Below are 22,654 nucleotides of genomic sequence, written 5' to 3'. Positions count from 1 at the left end.
ACAGCATCCTTTCGGTCTTCACATCTACTTATGAGCAAGTGTTGTCATATATGAATGACATGAACAGCAAGTTGAAAAGCCAATTTAAGCATCAATCTTCCTTGAAAATGAAAATGGCATCTTACTCCCAGATATTGAATGATCCTCTCGAGAAAAAAAAAAATCAAACAGCAGATATCACAATAACGTCAAGAATTTATTTCCTAACCTTTGTATCAATCTTCTTATTAATATCCACCTCCATCTGTTTTTTCATTATTACTAGCACTTGAGTATTCTACGATAAACCATTTACCTTCTTTTATTTTGGTATTGTCATTGCGCTCTGTGTCCAAGGAAGAAATCAGCGTCTGAGTAGTAGTCTTCAAGGACCAAATCATCTCCTTGGCTGGCGCTAACTGCTTGTTACAGTGTTCTGTGGAGGTTGATTTCAACTACTGGTAGAAGTTCTGTCTTTCGAGGTGAAAGAATGGTGTTTTGCGGCTTTAAAATTATTTTTTTCTAATTTTCGGACATTTCCTCTTAAGTGGGCGTGGTCCGGGGCCTCTGACATCACGACGCTCGTGACGTCATGCATAGGACTCAATTGCGCATGTGCACGCAGAGGTTCCTTTACTGTGCGCTCTTTTCGGAACTGCACATGCGCGGACTGGGCTGGCTGGATACGCGCAAGATGGCTGTCAATCAAAATTGCCATTTGGTTCTGTTGCAGCCCTACCTCTGCCTCGTGGTGAGTATTGCCGCCAGTTTTACCGATTTCTTTTGTGTTTACCTCGCAGTAGCTTTCAAATTTGTCCAGGACTGACTGGAATTGTGTTCTGTCCTGCCCTTTGGAGTATTTAAAGGAGTTGAAGAGCTCTGTTGCATGTTCACCCGCAATGGTGAGTAGAAGAGCTATCTTCTCAGCATCAGCCACACCATTTAGGTCAGATGCTTCCATGTGAAGCTGAAATCTTTGCTTGAATGCACGCCAGCTGGCACTAAGATTGCCGTGGTACCTGTGTTGCTGAGGAACCGGAATCTCGATCATTGTGCCTGGGTTCTGTTGCTGGTTGTCATGGATCTTGCTGAGTTTAACTAAATAGATTTAACAGGCACTCCTGGTATCAGGTTGTGTAATGCTGCTTTGTGTAGCACAAGCTGCTTCCTTGATGAATGCTTTGACAAAGGAAGCTCCAGACTATGAAATGAGTTCAACGTGTTTATTGAACTATTAACACAGTTCTTAAAGGAGTTCGACTCTCTGCTAATCTAGCTGTAGTAACTCAGTCTATCTTTACTAGCCTGCTCTAAGCCACGTGCTGTGTGATGCTGCTGATCAACCCTGATGTACTCTCTAGATGTCGGTCTGTGGAAAGAGGCAGAGCATGTGTGCCCTGTCCTTTTATATGGGTTGTGAAGTGCCTCCTTGCAGTAATGCCACCTCTGGGTGTCCTGATTACCCATTGGTTGTGTCCTGTTGTAATAAGAACATAAGAACATAAGAACATAAGAACTAGGAACAGGAGTAGGCCATCTGGCCCCTCGAGCCTGCTCCGCCATTTAATGAGATCATGGCTGATCTTTGTGGACTCAGCTCCACTCTCCGGCCCGTACACCATATCCCCGAATCCCTTTATTCTTTAGAAAGGCATCTATCTTTTTCTTAAAAACGTTTAAAGAAGGAGTTGAGGCATTGCTTCACTGGGCAAGGAATTCCAGAGATTCACAACCCTTTGGGTGAAGAAGTTCCTCCTACACTCTGTCCTAAATCTACCTCCCCTTATTTTGAGGCTATGCCCCCTAGTTCTGCTTTCCCCGACCAGTGGAAACAACCTGCCCGCATCTATCCTATCTATTCCCTTCATAATTTTATATGTCTCAATAAGATCCCCCCGCATCCTTCTAAACTCCAATGAGTACAGTCCCAGCCTACTCAACCTCTCGTCATAATCCAATCCCCTCAACTCTGGGATCAACCTAGTGAATCTCCTCTGCACTCCCTCCAGCGCCAATATGTCCTTTCTCAGGTAAGGAGACCAAAACTGAACACAATACTCCAGATGCGGCCTCACCAACACCTATACAATTGCAGCATAACCTCACTAGTCTTGAACTCCATCCCTCTAGCAATGAAAGACAAAACTCGATTAGCCTTCTTAATCACCTGTTGCACCTGCACACTAACTTTTTGCGACTCATGCACCAGCACACCCAGGTCCCTCTGCACAGCAGCATGTTTTAACATCTTACCATTTAAATAATAATCCATTCTGCTGTTATTCCTCCCAAAATGGATAGCCTCACACTTGGCAACATTGAATTCCATCTGCCAGACCCTAGCCCATTCATCTAACCTATCCAAATCCTTCTGCAGACTTCCGGTATCCTCTGCACTTTTTGCTTTACTCATCTTAGTGTCGTCTGCAAACTTTGATACATTGCACTTGGTCCCCAACTCCAAATCGTCTATGTAAATTGTGAACAACTGCGGGCCCAACACTGATCCTTGAGGGACCCCACTAGTTATAGGTTGCCAACCAGAGAAACACCCATTTATCCCCACTCTCTGCTTTCTGTTAGTTAACCAATCCTCTACCCATGCTACCACTTTACACTCAATGCCATGCATCTTTAGTTTATGCAGCAACGTTTTGTGTGGCACCTTGTCATGACCCATTGGCTGTATGTCTGCATGTCATGACATCTCTGGTGCTCCATCAAGTGGTTACTTAGTTGTAGTGTATTTACATTAACCCCTTGTGTATATACAGTGATGCATATCACAACACCATCCACTGGCTGAATAGCTACTGCAAGGCCGCCAAATTAAGCACCACTCAGGCACTTGAGGATCGAAATGCCCAACCTTGGATCAATGCCTTGGGAGCGGATGTCCAGCCCAGCAAGAGCTGCTGGCATATCAGAGGCTAGTAATTCTAATGATCATCAATACCAAGGAGAAGCAGTCTAGTGCCAAATTTTGAGGTGCAGCAGCTCTAGAAAATGTCATATCATTTTTAAATCTCCTATTAAGTTGTTTTCATATGTATTAATCACTTGTCCCCAGACGTCGGTAAAACTATGCTTTTTAAAGTGAAAATCTTGTAGGCATTTTATTTAGAACCATGTGGCATTTTGAATCATTAGTTTTTTGCATAGCTAGAATTTAATTGTGCAACAGTTTAATTATCTAACTCAATCCCATTAAGAACATGAATTGCAGAAATCGTTACTCCTAACTGGGGAATGGAGGGGACCACCGATTTTCCTTATTTATATTTCTAACCTTGGCCTGGATGCATGAGGCTTAATTTCAAAATTTGAAGATGATGCAAGAACTTGGAAGTATTGTGAACTGGGAGGATACAGACAGCTGGTGGAATGGGCAGACACATGGCCGCAGAGGAAATTGAGTTTTGTATGTAAAGGCAATGCAACAACAATAATAATAACCAACAGAAGGAACAAGGTTTGAGCCACTCACTGTCACCGTAACCCTGACTGGGGCTCCAATGATACTTAATATTTATATCTATACATTAGTGTTCAGTATTTATGGTGGTTTGTCGGACCTCAGCCGGGGTTCCTGCCGCTTGGCGGTAGGGGTTATCCCCAGCTTTACCCCCACAGGCATAGTTGGGGTTTTACCCCTCGCGCGCTGGTACACTCTGTTCCATAGGATGTCCTCTGCTGTCAGCGTTCCTCTGTCTTCCCCTTACGTCGCAAACGTGGCATCTATCCTCGCCGGTGCGAACCTATGATTGTTGCAGATGGGGGCCCCCGTGGAAATCTCACCCAGTTCGAAATGGTGCCTAAACTGGTCTCACGTCCTTAGGGTGGCTACTACTGTAGACGTGTGAAGTGATACATTGTGGATAGAAGAATGAGAGGTGAAATAAAACAAAAGGTACAATTCTAAAAGAAATACAGGAGCAGTGGGGTCTGAGTGTATATGCGCATGGATTACCAAGAGCGACAGAGAAAGCAGTTAATAAAATTGTACTAATTCTTGTGTTTTATACATAAGGGCACAGAGGACAAAAGCAAGCTATGAGCCTTCTTAACACTCTAGTTCAACCCCATTGGAAGGATGTGATGGTTTTAGTAAGGGTGCAGAAAATAATTATGAGAATGGTTCAGAGGATGAGGGACTTCTGTTATGTGGACAGAATGAAGAAGCTGTGGCTGTTCTTCTTGGGGAAGAGAAGGTCGAGAGGAGATCCGTTAGATGTGTTCAAAACCATGAGGGGTCTGGAGATAAATAAATGGTCAGAAATAGTTCCCACCGGCAGAAGGTAGAGAACCCTTAGGTGGTTAACAACAGAACAAGAGCGACGCGAGGAAAAATCTCTCAACAAGAAGTGGTTTGGATCAGGAATGCACTGCCTGAGTGTGTGGTGGAGACAGATTCGAATGTGGTTTGCAGAAGGGAACTGGGTAATTATGTGAAACAAAATATTTTACAGTGCTACCCACAAAAGGTAGGAGTGGAATGAGTTGAGTGGCTATTGCAAGGAACTGACACAAAGACAATGTGCTAATGGCCTCCTGTGCTGTAACCATTCCACGATTTGAGTATAGATACATTCAAGGAAATTTATAACCACATGAGGGGGAAAAAGAAGCTGAAGGTTACCCTGATAGTGTCATCAAGAGGGTGGGAGGAGGCTTGTGTGGTACATAAACACCATCACAGATGGGGTGAGCCAAATAGCCCATTTCTGTGTTGGAAATTCCATGAAAAGTTGCTGGCAGCGAATACAAGCACGATGCCGCGTTTCACATCATCAAGCCATCGCAGCTGCAAATGTAGAGAGGAAACAGCCCCATGACTGGCTGAGCAGCTTTACTGCATTTTTCAAATGTAATGCCTCATGAATGTCCAGCCGTTTTCAAAGGCTGTATTCAGTTGGACATATCTGCATTAAATGGAAGGTGTCAGAGCGGGATTCTGGTGCACTCCGGCAGCACTATACCACTGCCAAGTTCATGGAGGGGTTGATGTGGGACTGCATCAGAGAGGACTAGGATCAGCGCTGGACCACAGGACAACAAATGAGTGATGGCAGGAAGAAACAATGGGTGGGATGCTCCATCCTGCCGTATCCGTTTTCTGGTGCGGTGTGTCCCCACCAGCAGCGGGACCCTCTGTCCCGGCAGCCGGCCAATAAGGTTTCCCATTGTGAATACCCACATACCGTCGGGAAATCCGCGGGTGTGAGGGCACTGCCGGTGAAACGGAGGGTCCCACCGACTGAGAATCAGCCCAATATGTCTCACTCTGTGCTGGGACCACTAATGTTTCTAATTTACCGCAAAATCATGGGCCTTGATATTTGCCCCTGCAGTAGATGGGAATAATTATCATGTGTACCATAACAGAACTCATCACGTACACAACTGTTGTTAATGTCACAAGGGCAATTCACAGTATCCTATTCAAGGTGGGACATTAAAAACAGCCTCTTAGTGCAATTGAAAGCCAGATATAAATTTCTATAAAAAATTTTTAAATACAAAATCAACTCCTGCTGTGCAATTTTCCCAGACCTTAGAAAACGCAACCTTCCAAAGGAGACTCACTTCATTTTGCTAGGAGCTGCGGGGAAACTCCTCCATCACTCCAGGGGGCCTCTCCCCTGCCACACATGGCTTCTCTATTCCACACACTGCCAACCTCTTGTACTACTCCAGCCTCACCATCCCGCAAACAAACTCCTCCCACCCCAACAAGCACCAATCTCTGACCTATCCCTTGTAAAACGGCCAGTGACCATCCCCAAGGATTCTTCTTAAAATTATTTTGTGGGATGTGCGTGTCAGTGGCTGGGCCAGTATTTATTGCCCATCCCTAATTGCCCAAGTGGTTTGCTCGGCCATTTTAGAGTTAACTACATTGCTATGGATCTGGAATCACAGTAGGCCAGACCAGGTCAGAATGGCAGATCTCTTTTACATTAGTGTTTCAGAGGAGTTTTACAACAATCGACAGTGGTCATAATTAGAATTTTAATTCTAGAACCTTGCATAATTCAAATTTCACCATCCGCCCTAATGGGATTCGATCCCCAGAGTGTTGTCCCGGGTCTCTGGATTACTAGTCCAGTGACAATACCATGACACGATCGCCTCCCCTTCAGCTGTGTTCTCCTGCCACTGACGTTTTCCTGTCCACCAGTCAGTTAACTTGGCTCAATGTGGCTGGCTGTCATGTAGGAAATGGAGAAAAACTATGGGTCCTGCCATTTAGTTCAGCAGGACCCTGGCCTTGGTGGATTCATTGGCCACCGTTCTCTACTGCACCCACCCATACAAATTAAAATTATAGATTCAAAAACCCAATGCAGATTGGTCAAAACAAATTACATCAAACTAGGAAAAGCAGTAAAATTACAGGTCAGGCATTCAGGAAGTGGGCAGCTCATTTGGAGACAAAATCAGTGCAGACAATTATAAAACACTGTGTGGTAGTAGAGGTATTACGGTACCTGGTAATGATGGAACACCATTGGTAGAAATTGTATGCTTCCTATTGGTCAAGCTGTATGGTAGCTCCGCCCTACTAGGCGGGGTATAAGCCACCCCAGCAGCCTTCATTCTGTACCTGAGCTGCTGGGGGAAACATCTAGCTTATTAAAGCCTTCAGTTGGACTACAACCTCGCTTTAGTAGTCATTGATCGTGCATCAATTCAATAAGCTAGATTTTAAAGGATGGAACTCCGAATCAAGCTGGAGTGTCTGCAACTCAGCCCCCACGCGACAAACTCAGTGGCAATCTTCTGGCTGGCGTGTTTTACAGGATATCTCGAAACGGTCGAAAACACACCCACGGGAGAACAGAAAATGCAAGTCCTGCACTCGAGGGTGAGCCCGGAGATTTACACCCTCATCGAGGAAGCGGAAGACTTCGATGCGGCAATAGACCTGCTAAAAGGAAATTATATTCACCCGGTAAACCAGGTCGACACCCAACATCTGCTAGCGATGAGGCAACAAATCCCTGGGGAAAAATCGCTGGAAGAATTCTACCGTGCACTCCTGGAGTTGGGGAGAAACTGCAGCTACCCGCAAGTTTTGGCGAGCGAACACACTGAACACTTGGTCCGGGGCGCTTTCTTGGCAGGTATGCTGTCCTCCCAAATCCGCCAGTGATTGCTGGGAAAAGACACTCTAGATCTCAAGTAGGCATGGGCCCTTGCAGGCTCCCTGGATGTGGCCTCCAGAAACGCCCGCGCTTACATTCCCGACCGCGTGGCAGCCCCCTGGGCAGCGTGGAACGCCTCCGCAGCTGACCCCGAGACATCTCCCATCCCCCCCGCAGGCTTGTGCTGCAAGGTGGCCTGGCAACCTCGGGGGGTCCCGCTGCTACTTTTGCGGGCAGGCCAAGCACCGCCGCCAGCGCTGCCCGGCCCACGCATCCACCTACAAGGGATGCGGTAAAAGGGGCCATTTCGTGCTGGTATGCCAGGCCCGTGCGGTTGACGCGGTCTCCGGCGGCGAATGCGGACCGCCACCACAAACCTGTCCACGGTCCCTGTGCGGCCAGCAGGGTGCCGCCATCTTCCTACTCCAGGGCCACGTGCGGCTCCCGGGCACCGCCATCTTGTCCCGCGGACGCCACGTTAGTTGGATGGGCGCCGCCATTTTGTGCACCCCCAGCCATGTGCGACCAATGGGAGCCGCCATCTTGGATGGATCCCCAGGACCCCAGCTCGGCTGACCACGCACTGCCCGAAAAGAACACTCAACTGCTGCGATTAGTCTCGGTGACTCTGGATCAGTCCCGGCCTCGAACACTCTCAACTGCTACAACGACTGTATTTATCAACGGGCACGAGACGTCCTGCCTAATCGGCTCTGGGAGCATGGAGAGCTTCATATACCCAGACACGGCAAGGCGCTGCTCTCTCCTTGTCCACCCCGTTAATCAAAAAATCTCCCTGGCCTCCGGTTCCCACTCAATAGAGATAAAGGGGTTTTGTGTAGCAAACCTCACAGTCCAGGGAAGGGAGTTCAAAAATTACTGGCTCTGCGTCCTTCCCCACCTCCTCGCGGCCATGCTCCTAGGTTTAGACTTCCAGTGTAATCTCCAAAGTCTAACTTTCAAATTCGGCGGCCCTATACCCCCCCCCCCTCACTGTCTGTGGCCTCGCGACCCTTAAGGTCGGCCTGCCTTCCCTGTTTGCGAATCTCACCCCGGATTGTAAACCCGTCGCCACCAGGAGCTGACGGTAGTGCCCAGGACCGGATCTTTATCAGATCAGAGGTCCAAAGGCTACTGAGGGAAGGGGTCATTGAAGCTAGCAACAGTCCCTGGAGAGCTCAAGTAGTGGTGGTAAGGACCGGGGAGAAGCAAAGGATGGTCATCGACTACAGTCAGACCATCAACAGGTTTATGCAGCTGGACGCGGACCCTCTCCCCCGCATATCCGACCTGGTAAACAGGATCGCGCATTACAAGGCCTTCTCCACGGTGGATCTCAAGCCCGCCTACCACCAGCTCCCCATCCGCACTAGTGACCGTAAATACACTGCCTTCGAGGCAGATGGGAGGCTCAATCACTTCTTAAGGGTTCCCTTCGGTGTCACCAAAGGGGTCTCGGTCTTGCAGCGCGAGATGGACCGAATGGTTGACCGGTACAGTTTACGGGCAACATTCCCGTATCTCGATAATGTCACCATCTGCAGCCACGACCAGCAGGACCACGATACCAAATCCTGAAAATTCCTTCAGACCGCAAAGTTCCTTAACCTTACATACAACAAGGATAAATGTGTGTTTAGCACCGACCGCCTAGCCATCGTCAGCTACGTAGTGCGAAATGGAGTGATAGGCCCCAACCCGGAATGCATGCGCCCCCATATGGAGTTAACTCTCCCTCACTGCTCCAAGCCCTGAAGCGCTGCCTAGGGTTTTTCAGTTACTACGCCCAGTGGGTCCCCAACTATGCGGACAAGGACCATCCCCTGATCCAATCCACAGCTTTTCCCCTGTCGAAAGAGGCCCGTCAGGCCTTCAGCCACATCAAAACGGACATTACAAAGGCCACGATGCACGCCATCGATGAGGCCCTCCCCTTCCAGGTCAAGAGTGATGTGTCTGATGTAGCTCTGGCGGCCACTCTCACCAAGCGGGCAGGCCCGTGGCCTTCTTCTCAAGTACCCTCCATGCTTCCGAACCCGCCACTCCTCAGTTGAAAAGGAGGCCCAGGCCATAGTAGAAGCTGTGCGACATTGGCATTACCTGGCCGGCAGGAGATTCACTCTCCTCACTGACCAACGGTCGGTTGCATTCATGTTAGATAATGCACAGCAGGGCAAGATAAAAAACGATAAGATTTTGCGGTGGAGGATCGAACTCTCCACCTACAACTACGAGATCTTGTATCGTCCCGGGAAGCTAAACAAGCCTCCTGACGCCCTGTCCCGCGGCACATGTGCCACCGCACAAGTGGACCACCTCCGAACCCTCCACGAGGACCTCTGCCACCTGGGGGTCACTCGCTTTTTCCACTTTATCGAGACCCGCAACCTGCCCTATTCCATCGAGGAGGACAGGACAGCCACCAGGGACTGCCAAATCTGCGCGGAGTGCAAACCGCACTTCTACCGACCAGAGAAAGCGCACCTGATAAAGGCTTCCCGTCCCTTTGAACGACTCAGCATGGACTTCAAAGGCCCCCTCCCCTCCACCGACCGCAACATGTACTTCCTGAACGTGATTGGCGAGTACTCCCGGCTCCTATTCGCCATCCCCTGCCCCAACATGACCGCAACCACCGTCATCAAGACTCTCCATAGCATCTTTGCACTGTTCGGGTTCTCCGCCTGTATACATAGTGATAGGGGGTCCTCCTTTATGAGCGACGAACTGCGTCAATTCCTGCTCAGCAAGGACAGCGCCTCGAGCAGGACGACCAGTTACAACCCCCGGGTAACGGACAGGTAGAGAGGGAGAACGGAAGGGTCTGGAAGACCGTCCTACTGGCCCTACGGTCCAGGAATCTCCCAGTCTCCCGCTGGCAGGAAGTCCTCCCGGATGCCCTCCACTCCATCCGGTCACTGCTTTGTACCACAACCAACCAGGCACCTCATGAATGTCTCCTTGTCTTCCCCAGGAAGTCCTCCTCTGGGACCTCGCTCCCGACCTGGCTGGCAGCTCCCAAACCCATCCTGCTCCGAAAACACGAGCGGGCGCACAAGTCAGACCCGTTGGTCAAGAGGGTCCATCTTCTCCACGCTAACCCCAGTACGCCTACGTGGCGTACCCCGACGGCCGACAAGATACGGTCTCCCTAGGAGTCCTGGCGCCCGCCGGAGCCCCACGCACACCCCAGCCACCAGTCCTACCCTCCCCTCCACCAGGGAACCTTATCGGAGGATCAGTCCTTCCGCCGGCCCCGTCTAGGCCCCCCCACCCACAGCGCACCCCGCAGGCGCCCCCTTCCCAGGTCAACCGTTTTCCCCACCAGCACAGTCTAGGGTTGTCGAAGCTGCCACAGAGATTGAGGCCACGCTCCCGGAGTCACAGATGCCCGAGCCTCCACCGAAGCTCCAACGATCACAGAGGACGGCAAGGGACCCCGATCGGCTGATTGCTTCATTTTAAATTGTAAATTTAAAATCATAAATTGTAAATAGTTACTAGAATTGTAAATAGTGACAAAACGCTGTACAGAGATATTACGGTACCTCCATAACTAATTCTACCACGTTGCCATGTTTGTAGTATCAGGCCACCACCCCCGCCGGACTCTTTTTTAACAGGGGTTGAATGTGGTAGTAGAGGTATTATGGTACCTGGTATGATGGAACATCATTGGTAGAAATTGTATGCTTCCTATTGGTCAAGCTGTATGGTAGCTCCGCCCTGCTAGGCAGGGTACAAGAGCCCGTGCCGCCCCAGCAGCCTTCATTCTGTACCTGAGCTGCTGGGGGAAACAACTAGCTTATTAAAGCCTTCAGTTGGACTACAACCTCGCTTTAGTGGTCATTGATCATGCATCACACTGCACACTGGAAGGAAAAAAATCACTGTGGTGTGCACTCCATGAATGCTGCTGAAATTCCTGGAGAAGCATTTGAAAGAGATACCTAGGAAGCCTGGTAAATCAATGCGAAGCTACTGTAACATTGAACTATACAATAAAATGGAATAAAAATAAGCAGCTGTGGCAAAAAATGAACCTTGGGTGCTGTGTTCAATTCTGCTTGAGATATTCAAGTTTTGCAAATAAAGCAGAGGGGACCCTAAAGGTTGTTGTGATCTCTAGACGTGGAGGTCCGGAGGCCTGATGCAAGGTTGCAGAAACGTGACCTTTTCAGCCTCAAAAGAAAGCAACAGAAAGGCAATCTCAGGGGTCTACATTATAAACTGTACAGAAAACACAATTTTGGACAATTAAATTGAAGCGAAGAAAAAGACAAGCTTCCCCAGGTGTAAACTAGTTATAGCTTATGTAGAATATCAATAATTCCTCACTAGAATGATAGAATACACGTCCAAATACAGCAATGAAAACAAATATTCTGAAATAATTTTGGAATCAATTAGGGTAAAGTAGCAGAGTAGTAATGCTGCTATGGCATTTGGAAAGCTTCTGGAAGGGCATGGAAAAACATTAAACTCACAATTGCCTCGGATTAAAAATCCGTAGTGCATATTAAGTGGACTGCTGCATTTCGTTGAGACTTGGGGAGAGATTTGCATCTCCCAATGAAGGTGGGAATGGGGTCAGGAAATCTGAAATCTTGGAAGTTTTTGAAAGCAGAAATGAATATCCTCACACTTCCCGACATGCACTACTTTTTGCGGCCAAGTTGCTGTTCAGTAAGAACTTGGGTTGCAACCCCTCTTTTGATGGCAAGATGACGATCACGAGCCTGATAGGAATTTTGAATTTTGTATCAGTGATGGGGTTGGAATCATAGAATCCCTACAGTGCAGAAGGAGGCCATTCAGCCCATCAAGACTGGACCAACCCTCCAAAAGAGCACCCTATATCGGCCCACCATCCCCGTAACCCCACCTAACCTTTGGACACTATTGGGAAATTCAGAATTGCCAATCCATCTAGCCTGCACATTTTTGGACTGTGGGAGGAAACTGGAGCATCTGAAACAAACCCAGACAAACACGGGGAGAAAGTGCAAACGCCACATAGACAATCACCGGACAGTCCCTTGGCACTGTTAGCAGTAGTGCTACCACTCTGCCAACGGCTTGTAGGATTTTGTTTATTTATTATAGTACTGCTCGATCTTCGTTGCAATCACTTTAAGTATATTGGTTAAGTTTGTCTTCTATATGTAACACAGCCACAAAGCATGCCTGATAAGCTCAGGTGAATGTCACAGAATCCGAGAGCTTCGGCCCATCATGTCCATGCTGGCCACCAACACCTATCTACGCTAATCCCATTTTTCAGCACTTGGCCAGTAGCCTTGTATGCTATGACATTTCAAGTGCTCATCTAAATACATCTTAAATGTAAACAACAACTCTACAGTAAACTAGACATGTCAAGAGATAATTTAAAAAAAAAAAGACTTGTAGCACGGTGGTTAGCACTGCTGATTACCGGGCCAAGGACCCAGGTTCAATTCCGGCCTCCTGTGTGAAGTTTGCACTTTCTCTCAGTGTCTGCGTGGGTTTCCTCCGGGCGCTCCTCCCAAAGTCCAAAGGTGCGCAGGTTAGGTGGATTGGCCATGCTAAATTGACCCTTACTGTCCAAAAGGTTAGGCGGGGTTACTGGGTTATGGGACTAGGGGGGAGGCGTGGACTTAAGTAGGGTACACTTTCTAAGGGGCAGTGCAGACCCGATGGGTTGAATGGCGTCCTTCTGCACTGTAATTTCTATGATCTATTATCTGTGATTCATTCAGATGGATGTGGATAACCCGAGGGAGTCTTTTAATCAGTACAGATTGTAAACATGTCTAGTTTAAATAGCTATGAAACAGGACAAGCCCTTGGTAATATCATTAAATGGTCATTATTGATAAATAAACAGCAGGATAATGATAATCTTTATTATTGTCACAAGTAGGCTTACATTAACATTGCGATGAAGTTACTGTACACAGGGAGAGTTCAGAGCGTCCAATTCACCCAACAAGCAAGTCTTTTGGGACTTCTGAGGAAGAAACCAGAGCACCTGGGCGAAACCCACGCAGACATGGGGAGAAAGTGCAGACTCCGCACAGACAGTGACCCAAGCGGGAATTGATCCTGGACCCTGCTGCTGTGTAGCAACAGTGCTAACCGCTGTGCTACCGTGCCGCCCACGAATCTGCAGTATTCCTGCATGACAATGACAATGAGCTAAACCAGGCTCAAGGTACCATCGTGGAAAGGTATATATGTGAGGTATATAATAATGAGGTATTGAATCACAAAAGGCTAGTGTACAGGTAAAGCAAGGAATTAGGAAAGCTAATGGAAAGTCATAATTTATTGTGAGGGACATTGATTACAAAAGGGGTATTGACAGGGTGGATATGGAGATGATGTTTCCTCTTTTTGGAGAATCCAGAACTGGGCTCACTGTTTAAAAATAAGGGGTTGCTCATTTAAGTCATAGATGAGGAGGATTTTTTCTCTCAGCGGGCCGTGAGTCTCTGGAACTCTCTTCATCAAAAGGTAGTGGAAGCAGAGTTTGTGAATATTTTTAAGGGAGAGCTCGATAGATTCTTGATCAAAAAGGGGGTGAAAGGTTATCGATGGTAGGTAGGAATGTTGGATTTAAGTTACAATCAGATCAGCCATGATCTTATTGAATAGTGGAACAGACTTAAGGTGCCTACTCCTACTCCAAACTCACATGTGTATTTCAACCAATCAGTTGAAAAGAAGTAGGGTTTTACCTAATGCGGAATGGAGCCAAGCTGAAAACCGGGTACAAGATAAGGATTGTAAATACTAAGTATACTTCATCATCAAGAATAAGAAAAGACAGAAGACAGGACTTCAATCGAGACACAAGGTACCCAAGTCAACCGGAAATCAAGATCCCAATGTTCCATCATGAAAGCGCCTGCTGACTTCTGCCATTTGCTGAGTATCACGATTTTGTGTTTATTGTGGAAAACATAATAAAGTCTGTGAAGCTTCTGAAAACATCCTTGTACCTATGTGGTTTTATGGTTGGTCTGAGCTAGAAGCTTTTACATTTTAATTGGTTACTGAGGATATCAGAGTAATGTCACCTTCTGTCCAATTCAAAACCAGACAGGGCCGTGTCTCAGATTCTACTGCTCCCTAATTTGATATCGTCGGTGTTTGGGTGGCATGGTAGCACAGTGATTAGCACTGTTGCTTCGTAGTGCCAGGGACCCGGGTTCAATTCCCGGCTTGGGTCGCTGTCGATGCGGAGTCTACCCGTTCTCCCCGTTTCTGTGTGGGTTTCCTCCGGGTGCTCCGGTTTCCTCCCACAAAGTCCCGAGAGATGTGCTTGTTAGGTGAACTGGATATTCTGAATTCTCCCTCAGTGAACCCGAACAGGCGCCGGAGTGCGGCGACTAGGGGATTTTCACAGTAACTTCATTGCAGTGTTAATAATGTAAGCCCAGTTTAGTCTGTAATTGTAATGAACCTAAGGTCTTACAATTAAATTAAAGCAAAAGCCAGATCTTACAGGATTCGGAGGTCCGACTCACAATTTCCCATCTCTAAATGAAAATCTGATCCTCGAATTACAGATCAGAAACAGGAACGTAGATTGCATTAATTTCACATGCTTTGTTTGAGAAAGAGCCTTGGACTCCATTGGTGACATAAAGCCACCGATAGAGAAATGATGCAACCTTCTAATTCAAATGTAGTACAGCAAATATGCTAGGGGGGCTGCTGCTGGGCCATGCTGCTAAAATGGATGATAGTCATCTAACAAAGGACTTACTGTATGGAAGGTTTGATGAACTGAATTGGCAGTCAAAACCAAAACACAAGGACTCACACAAGGACCAAAGCACTTTGTAATTAGCAATATGCAATTTGAATCTTCAGAGTGCTGCAAGAAAGTACCATTGCAGGAAGAAGCATGCAACAGGAGCCCTGCGTCAGTGAAGGACAACCTACAATGCCTACACTACACTGCAACGGACACTACTTTGCTTGAATAGGGCTGCACGCCCACTTTACCAGTTATCATTAGGACAATAAAAGGATAAATTAGAATATAGGATGCAATAGCTATAAAAACCTGTAATTCTTTCAACCTCATTTGCAGGCATATGAAATGAAATGAAAATAGTTTATTGTCACAAGTAGGCTTCAAATGAAGTTACTGTGAAAAGTCCCTAGTCGCCACATTCCGGCGCTTGTTCGGGGAGGCTGGTACAGGAATTGAATCATGCTGCTGGCCTGCCTTGGTCTGCTTTCAAAGCCAGCGATTTAGCCCTGTGCTAAACCAGATTCAGAGTAATAATTAAAATAGCTTTCATAAAGCAATGCACCTTTATATTTCCAAGATACTAAACTCAAAAACCCAAAGGACAAGGTTTGACAGGACTTGCTTTTAGAACAAATAGTGCCAGAAAGTCAATATGACATACTTAAGTAACATTAATTCTTCACATCGATCGACATGTGGACTGATTCATTGCAACCTTGAATCTGCATGACCTTCAATCCACATAGCAGATGCTGATTCAATAACTTGTGCAATTAAAAACATATAGCCCAAGGAGAAGATTAAATGCAAGAAGGATTCACACAGAATAATCTTTCCCATAATGTGGACATCCAGAACTATACATGCTTCTTCTGCGAAGATCTAATCAAATTCCCATAAAATTGACAAAAGTGAATCCCTGAGGATGTGGTGATGGCCTTTCTTGAACCACTGCAATTTGGGTGGTGCAGGTCATGTTTGCAAAGCTAAAGCCCATTGGATACGATGGGCAGGAGCAGCATGAATATAAAGTTGGCTAAGGACACAAAATAGAACAATAGTGAACTTCCAGATTGAAGGAAGCTTAAAATCACAGAAAGGATAGTGAAATGGTAAAAATATTAAACAATTAGTTTGCTGCAATATGCAACAGAGAGACACATATCAGAAGATGAGATTAGAAATGGTGCAACAGGGTTTAAAATAATGGAGGAGCAATATTTAATAAACTAATCAAATTAGTTAAAACCTCTGGCTCAGATAGATTGCATCCCTGTATTCTACAAGAATCTGGGGAAGAAATAGCAGAGGCACTGTTACACATATTTAAGAATTCATTCGAAAAAATGCAATGTAGGAAACCTCTCGGATAGCTAATATCATACTCATATTTAAGAATGAAGGGAGCACAATCCGCTTAACGAAGAAAAACAATGAAATCCTTGGTGAAAACAGAGACCATCCAAAATTTAAAAAATACAATGGGTGGAATTCCCCCATAGCCTGATGCCGAAATCGAGAACGGTGATCGGGCGGAGAATGGCTCCTGACAGCGGAATTGGGGCAGGTGTGGGTATGATACAGGTTCGCGATACTCTGGCCCCTTTGAATCGGCGCCATCGGGACACGCTCTGCGCGTAGTCACAACACCGTTGCCGCATCATCAGCCGGCCCACCCGTGATGTTCCATCCCCAATGGGCCATGTTCCCGACGGCGCAGGCCACATGTGGTCCCAGTGGTTGGGAACCTGGCGTGCTGGCTGCGGACAGTGTCCAGCGCCGCCACCCTCGGCCGCGTTCCATGCCGCTGGCCAGCGGGCATCTGCTAGGGCGAGTGGTGGGGGGTGGCCAGCGGGTGGGCTGGGTGGGCAGATACGCAGCCCTGTATGGCTGGCGCCATGTTTTCCGGCGCAACCGGTGTGTGTGTCGGGTGTGTAGGCGTGCGCGACTGCGGCTCATCAGCCCTGCGCATGCGCGGCCCAGGACCCGCCGATTCTCTGGCCGTTATGCACGCGTTCCGCGGGTGTTTCACGTGCGCCAGTGCTAGCCCCTCATCGGTGAGCGGTTTGCGCTGATCTTCCCGTGTTGTTTCACGACGGGTCACCCGCTGGTGTCAGCACTTAGCCGCAGGAACGGAGAATTCAGCCCAGTGATTTCAAGAGGAAAATTCTTGCTTGACTAACCTCATTCAATTCTTTTGAAGTGGTGACAAAGAATAAACCAGTGTCATCTTTGGACTGTGGGAGGAAACCGGAGCACCCGGAGGAAACACACGCACACACGGGGAGAACGTGCAGACTCCACACAGACAGTGACCCAAGCCGAGAATTGAACCTGGGACCCTGGAGCTGTGAAGCAACTGTGCTAACCACTATGTTACCGTGCTGCCCAAACACCACACATGCAACTTAATTAGGGTTAGAACTTCATCTTTGGCTCCATTGGCTGAGGAATCATGAGTCAGGCCATTTCATAAATATCACAGAGTTCTGAATGAACCTACACGCACATGTAATTTTCACCAGGGAAGTTAAGGGCAGGCAGGATTCAGGTCTTCCACCTCCGGAAGCAGGCCTAAGATGGGTACAGATGCAGGTTACAAGGGCAGCCTCCATCCACAGGGCTATCAGTCCAGTTCCTTCCATACCCCATCATTTATCCCGTGGCCCCTTCGTACACCCACATCCCCTCGATGGCCTACTCACTCACCTACTATCCACAACAGACCAGAAATCTTGTGCCCGAGAATAACACTGGTAAGTCTTTGAAAAACAATGAATTAATAAACAGAAATAAACAACCTTTCAGAAACCTCTTCATTGACTTTAATCACATGGGAATGCAAAACTGTCAACTGCTTAGCCATTCAAACTCCACTTGGGAAAATACTCACTCCGTTTATTTGTTCATAAATCTGTCAAAATAACTGAAGTCTTCAAAACACTTTAACCATAATGTAGGCAGCATTTTAAAAGAGGCACTATGTCGCTGTTGGCACTGATCTGTGGGAATCATTAGTTTGTGCCATCTGGTCCAGATTCAATGCTCAGGGCATGGGAGAGGGAGGGGTAAGAGAGGTTGAGACTTGTTTTTAGAGGGTTAGTTTGCAGGGCTAGAAGAGATTTAAGAGGAGTTCCAGCTTCCGAGGGGGAATGTATTTACATATCTGCAGGTGCGAGACTTTGTGCATAAAGAGCTTCCTTAATTTCCCCTACTGCCAGCACCTTTGCTTTTGTATAGGGTTCTGTCTTTGGGATGTGCATGTGGAGTGAAGCTCTGTATAGGGTCAACTCTACCTCCTTTGTGCCAAGTTAAGTTTGATACAGTTTAAGGTGGTGCATAGGGCTCACTTGACTAAGGCACGTAGGAGTGGGTTCTTTTCAGGGGTGGAGGATAGATGTGACAGATGTCCTCTGGAGCCGGCAAACCATGCACACATGTTTTGGTCTTGCCCCAGGCTTGTTGATTTTTGGGTTTCCTTTTGTGAAACAATATCAAGGATTCTAAAGGTTAAGATGGAGTGTGCTCAATGGTGGCCATCTTTGGAGTTTCAGACTTGCCGGAGCTGCAGGAGGGGAAAAAGGCAGATGTCTTGGCCCACACCTCTCTAATAAGTCCAGAGGTGAGTCTTGCTCGGATGGAGATCCGCAGTGCCGCCCAAGGCTTCGGGTTGGTTAGGGGACCTGGTGGAATTTCTGCACTTGGAGAAGATAAATTAGAGGGTTGACAGGTGGGTTTTGCTCAAAGTGGCAGCCGTTCATTATCTTTTTTTAAGGAGCTGACTGGAAGGAGGGGGGGGGGGGGGCGGTGAGATGTGGAGGTGCTGGGAGGGGTTAATTTTGGTACAAGGCTGGATTAGGTTGGATGGGGTTGTGTTGGGGATATTTTGCTTTTGTAATTATGTAAAAATTTGATTGAATATTTTGTATGCTATAAAAAGAAATATTTGAATAAAAAGTTTTTAAAAAACAGATATTCCAAATGGTGGCTGGTGGGAATCAGTTTGGAATAAAATTCACTTACAGGTCAGATGGTCCAGGGTAAACTGAACAGCAATTTCCAGATTTCTCCGTCTAACTGCACATGTGCGCACTCTGAAAGTTGCCGTCCAATTTACTCCATAATAGTTTTTGAGCTTGGTAACTTCACCTTATTCCTTCGGGAAGATGTGGACCAACATGTGTTGCATGAATGCTGATAATTCCGGATACTTTCTGACAAATGGCTTAACCACTTTGTGACAGCCAAATACCCATTAAAAATAGATAAGAATTTAAAAAGTGAAGTCATCACATATTACTTCATTTTGCATTTGCTTTAATCAGAAATAAATTACACAAAGCAATTTAAAATATAAACAAACCTCATGGATGAAATAGACTTTGGTCCCGACATAAATTCCCATACGCACCACAGCACGAACAGCAGCATTCATACCTATGGTGATAAATGAAATTGAAAATCAGAATTGTCAGCAAAAAACAAAATAATGCGGTTGCTTATGGTTTCAAATATTTTCCTCATTTAACTTGTCATGTTGATATCTTACCAAGCGATAGCATTAACATTGTCACCCGTTTATTCAATGTCAAAAGTACATGTTACCGATGGGGATTATTGCAGTTGGCCTACTGAGAACAGCAAGATTACTGGAATCAATTGGATCAAATTGAAGAGAAGCAGATGCAAGAAGCCGGAGGATATGGGTAGGGTTCTAAATGAATACTTTGTGTTAGAGTTTACTCGTGGGAGGGACAATGTGGGTAGAGAAATCAGGGAGAAGGACTGGGTTTGGATTTGTCACGTGTACCGAAGTACAGTTAAAACTATTGTTCTGCGTACATTCCAGACAGATTATTGCAAACATGAAAAAACATAGGACGTACGATAAATACACAATTTATATACAGACACAGACATCTGGTGAAACATACAGAGCGTGGTACTACTCAGTAGAGAAGATGTGTGGAGAGATCAGTTCAGTGCATAAGAGGGTCATTCAGGAAAATTGGCTAAAGTGGGGAAGAAGCTGTTTTTGAACCTGTTAATGCGTGTTCTCAGACTTTTGCATCGCCTGCCCGAGAGGTTGGACGAGAGAAAACCCGGGTGGGAGGGGTCTTTGATTATGCTGTCCACTTTCATAAGGCAGCGGGAGGTATAGACAGTCAATGGATAGTAGGCGGTTTCGCATGATGGACTGGGCCATGTTCACAGCTCTCTGTAGTTTCTTACGGTCCTGGGCCGAGCAGTTGCCATACCAGCCAGATAGGATACTTGCTATGGTGCATCTGCAAAAATTGGTAAGACTCAATGTGGACATGCCGAATTTCCTTAGTTTCCTGAGAAAGTATAGGCGCTGTTGTGCTTTGATCGCAGCGTTGATGTGGGTGGACCAGGACAGATTGTTGGTGATGTGCACACCTAGGAATTAGAAGCCGTCAACCATCTCCACCTCAGCACCATTGATGCAGACAACGGTGTGTCCTGAAGTCAGTGACCAGCTCTTTAGCTTTGCTGATGCTGAGGGAGAGATTTTTATCGTTACACCATGCCACTATTTTCTCTATCGATCTCCCTCCTGTACTCTGACTCATTTTAGTTCGAGATCCAACCCTCTATGGTCATGTGATCAGGAAACTTGTAGATGCAGTTGGTGCCACATTTTGCCACACAGTCATGTGTGTCAAAGGGAGTATAGAAGGGGGCTAAGTATGCAGCCTTGCGGGGCCCAGTATTGAGGACTATCATTGAGGTGTTGTTTATCCTCACTGATTGTGGCCATGGGTCAGGAAGTTGAGGATCCAGTTGCAGAGGGAGGAGCCAAGTCCTAGATTTTTGGAGTTTTGATATCAGCTTGGCTGCGATTGATAATTATCTTTATTCTTGTCGCAAGTAGGCTTACTGTGAAAACCCCCCAGTTGCCACAGTCCGGCGCCTGTTCAGGTAAACTGAGGGAGAATTCAGATATCCAATTCACCAAGAGCACGTCCTTCAGGACTTGTGGGAGAAAACCGGAGCACCCGGAGAAAACCCACGCAGACACGGGGAGAACGTGCAGACTCCGCATAGACTGTGACCCAAGCCAGGAATCGAACCTGGGATCCTGGAGCTGTGAAGCAACTGTGCTAACCACTGTGCCATCATGCTGCGATTATGGTGTTGAAGGCGGAGCTGTAACAATGCTTTAAAGAGAGTAAAGTAGAGAGAGAGATTCTGAGTGGTATGGCAGGCTAAAAGGTAGACAGATTTCCAGGGCCAGGTGGAATGTATTCCAGCCTGTTGAGTGAGGCACGGAAGGAAATAACAGGGCCCCTGGCAATAATTTTCAATTCCTTTCTGCCTCTGAAGAGCAGCACGGAAGCACAGTGGTTATCACAGTTGCTTCACAGCTCCAGGATCCCAGATTCAATTCCCAGCTTGGGTTACTGTCTGTGCAGAGTCTGCACATTCTCCCCATGTCTGCGTGGGTTTATTCCGGGTGCGCCTGTTTTCTCCCACAGTCCACAGATGTGCAGGTTAGGTGAAATGGCTATGCTAATTTGCCCTTAGTGTCCAAAAAAGATTAGGTGGGGTTACGGGAATAGGGTGGAGGTGTCGGCTTAGGTAGGGTGCTCTTTCAAAGGGCTGGTGCTGACTCAATGGGCCGAATGGCCTCCTTCTGCACTGTAAATTCTATGATTCTCTCTGGCCACAGGAGAGGTGCCAGAGGACTGGAGGATAGCTAATGCGGTACCATTGTTCAAGAAGGGAGGAAAGGATAAACCAGGAAACTACAGGCCAGTCAGTCTAAACTCAGTTGTAGGGAAACTATTGGAAGCAATTCTGAGAGACATAATGAATCTGTATTTGGAGGGGCAAGGATTAATCAAGAACAGTCAGCATGGTATTGTTAAGGACAGGTCATGTCTGACCAATTTGATAAAATGTTTCAAAGAGGTTTCATGGGGCAAAATTCTCCGGTATCGGCGCGATGTCCGCCGACCGGCGCCAAAAACGGCGCTAATCAGTCCGGCATCACGCCGCCCCAAAGGTGCGGAATCCTCCGCATCTTGGGGGGCCGAGCCCGAAGGTTGAGGGGCTAGGCCCGCGCTGGACTGATTTCCACCCCGCCAACTGCCGGAAAAGGCCTTTGGTGCCACGCCAGCTGGCGCGGAAATGACATTGCCGGGCGGCGCATGCGCAGGAGCGTTAGCGGCCGCTCACGGCATCCCCGCGCATGCGCAGTGGAGGGAGTCTCTTCCACCTCTGCCATGGTGGAGACCGTGGCGAAGGCGGAAAGAAAAGAGTGCCCCCATGGCACAGGCCCGCCCGCGGATTGGTGGGCCCCGATCGCGGGCCAGGCCACCGTGGGGGCACCCCCCAGTACCAGATCGCCCCGCGTCCCCCCAGGACCCCGGAGCCCGCCCGCGCCGCCTTGTCCCGCCGGTAAGAGAGGTGGTTTAATCCATGCTGGGGGACAGGCATTCTAGCAGCGGGACTTCGGCCCACCCGGGCCGGAGAATCGCGGGGGGGGGGGGGGGGGGGGGGGGGTGCCCGCCAACTGGCCCGGCGTGATTCACGCCCCCGCCGAATCTCCGGTGCCGGAGAATTCGGCAAATGGCGGGGGCGGGATTCATGCCAGCCCCCGGCAATTCTCCGACCCGGCGGGGGGTCGGAGAATCTCGCCCCAGGTCTTTGGATGAGGCCTTTGCTATTTGTGGTTTATATAAATGACTTCGACATGAATGTAGGAGGGTTGATCAGGAAGTTTACGAATTATATGAAAATTAGAGGGAAT

The 22,654-nt window shown here is 47.6% G+C and overlaps 1 protein-coding gene across 6 annotated transcripts in view; it reads right to left on the bottom strand.

The window, feature by feature from the left end:
• The window catches only part of LOC140424825 (ATP-dependent 6-phosphofructokinase, platelet type-like), a 147,413-nt gene that overhangs the window by 103,452 nt on the left and 21,307 nt on the right, over positions 1-22,654 (bottom strand). For all 6 annotated transcript variants that reach the window (XM_072508297.1, XM_072508299.1, XM_072508298.1 and 3 more), the window contains exon 2: positions 19,241-19,314. In XM_072508297.1, the coding sequence (XP_072364398.1) occupies positions 19,241-19,314 (74 nt within the window). The remainder of the gene's footprint in view (positions 1-19,240; positions 19,315-22,654) is intronic.

This window comes from Scyliorhinus torazame, chromosome 6 (assembly GCF_047496885.1).
Source record: "Scyliorhinus torazame isolate Kashiwa2021f chromosome 6, sScyTor2.1, whole genome shotgun sequence".
NCBI lineage: Eukaryota > Metazoa > Chordata > Chondrichthyes > Carcharhiniformes > Scyliorhinidae > Scyliorhinus > Scyliorhinus torazame.
This window is presented reverse-complemented; position numbering and strand designations above follow the sequence as displayed.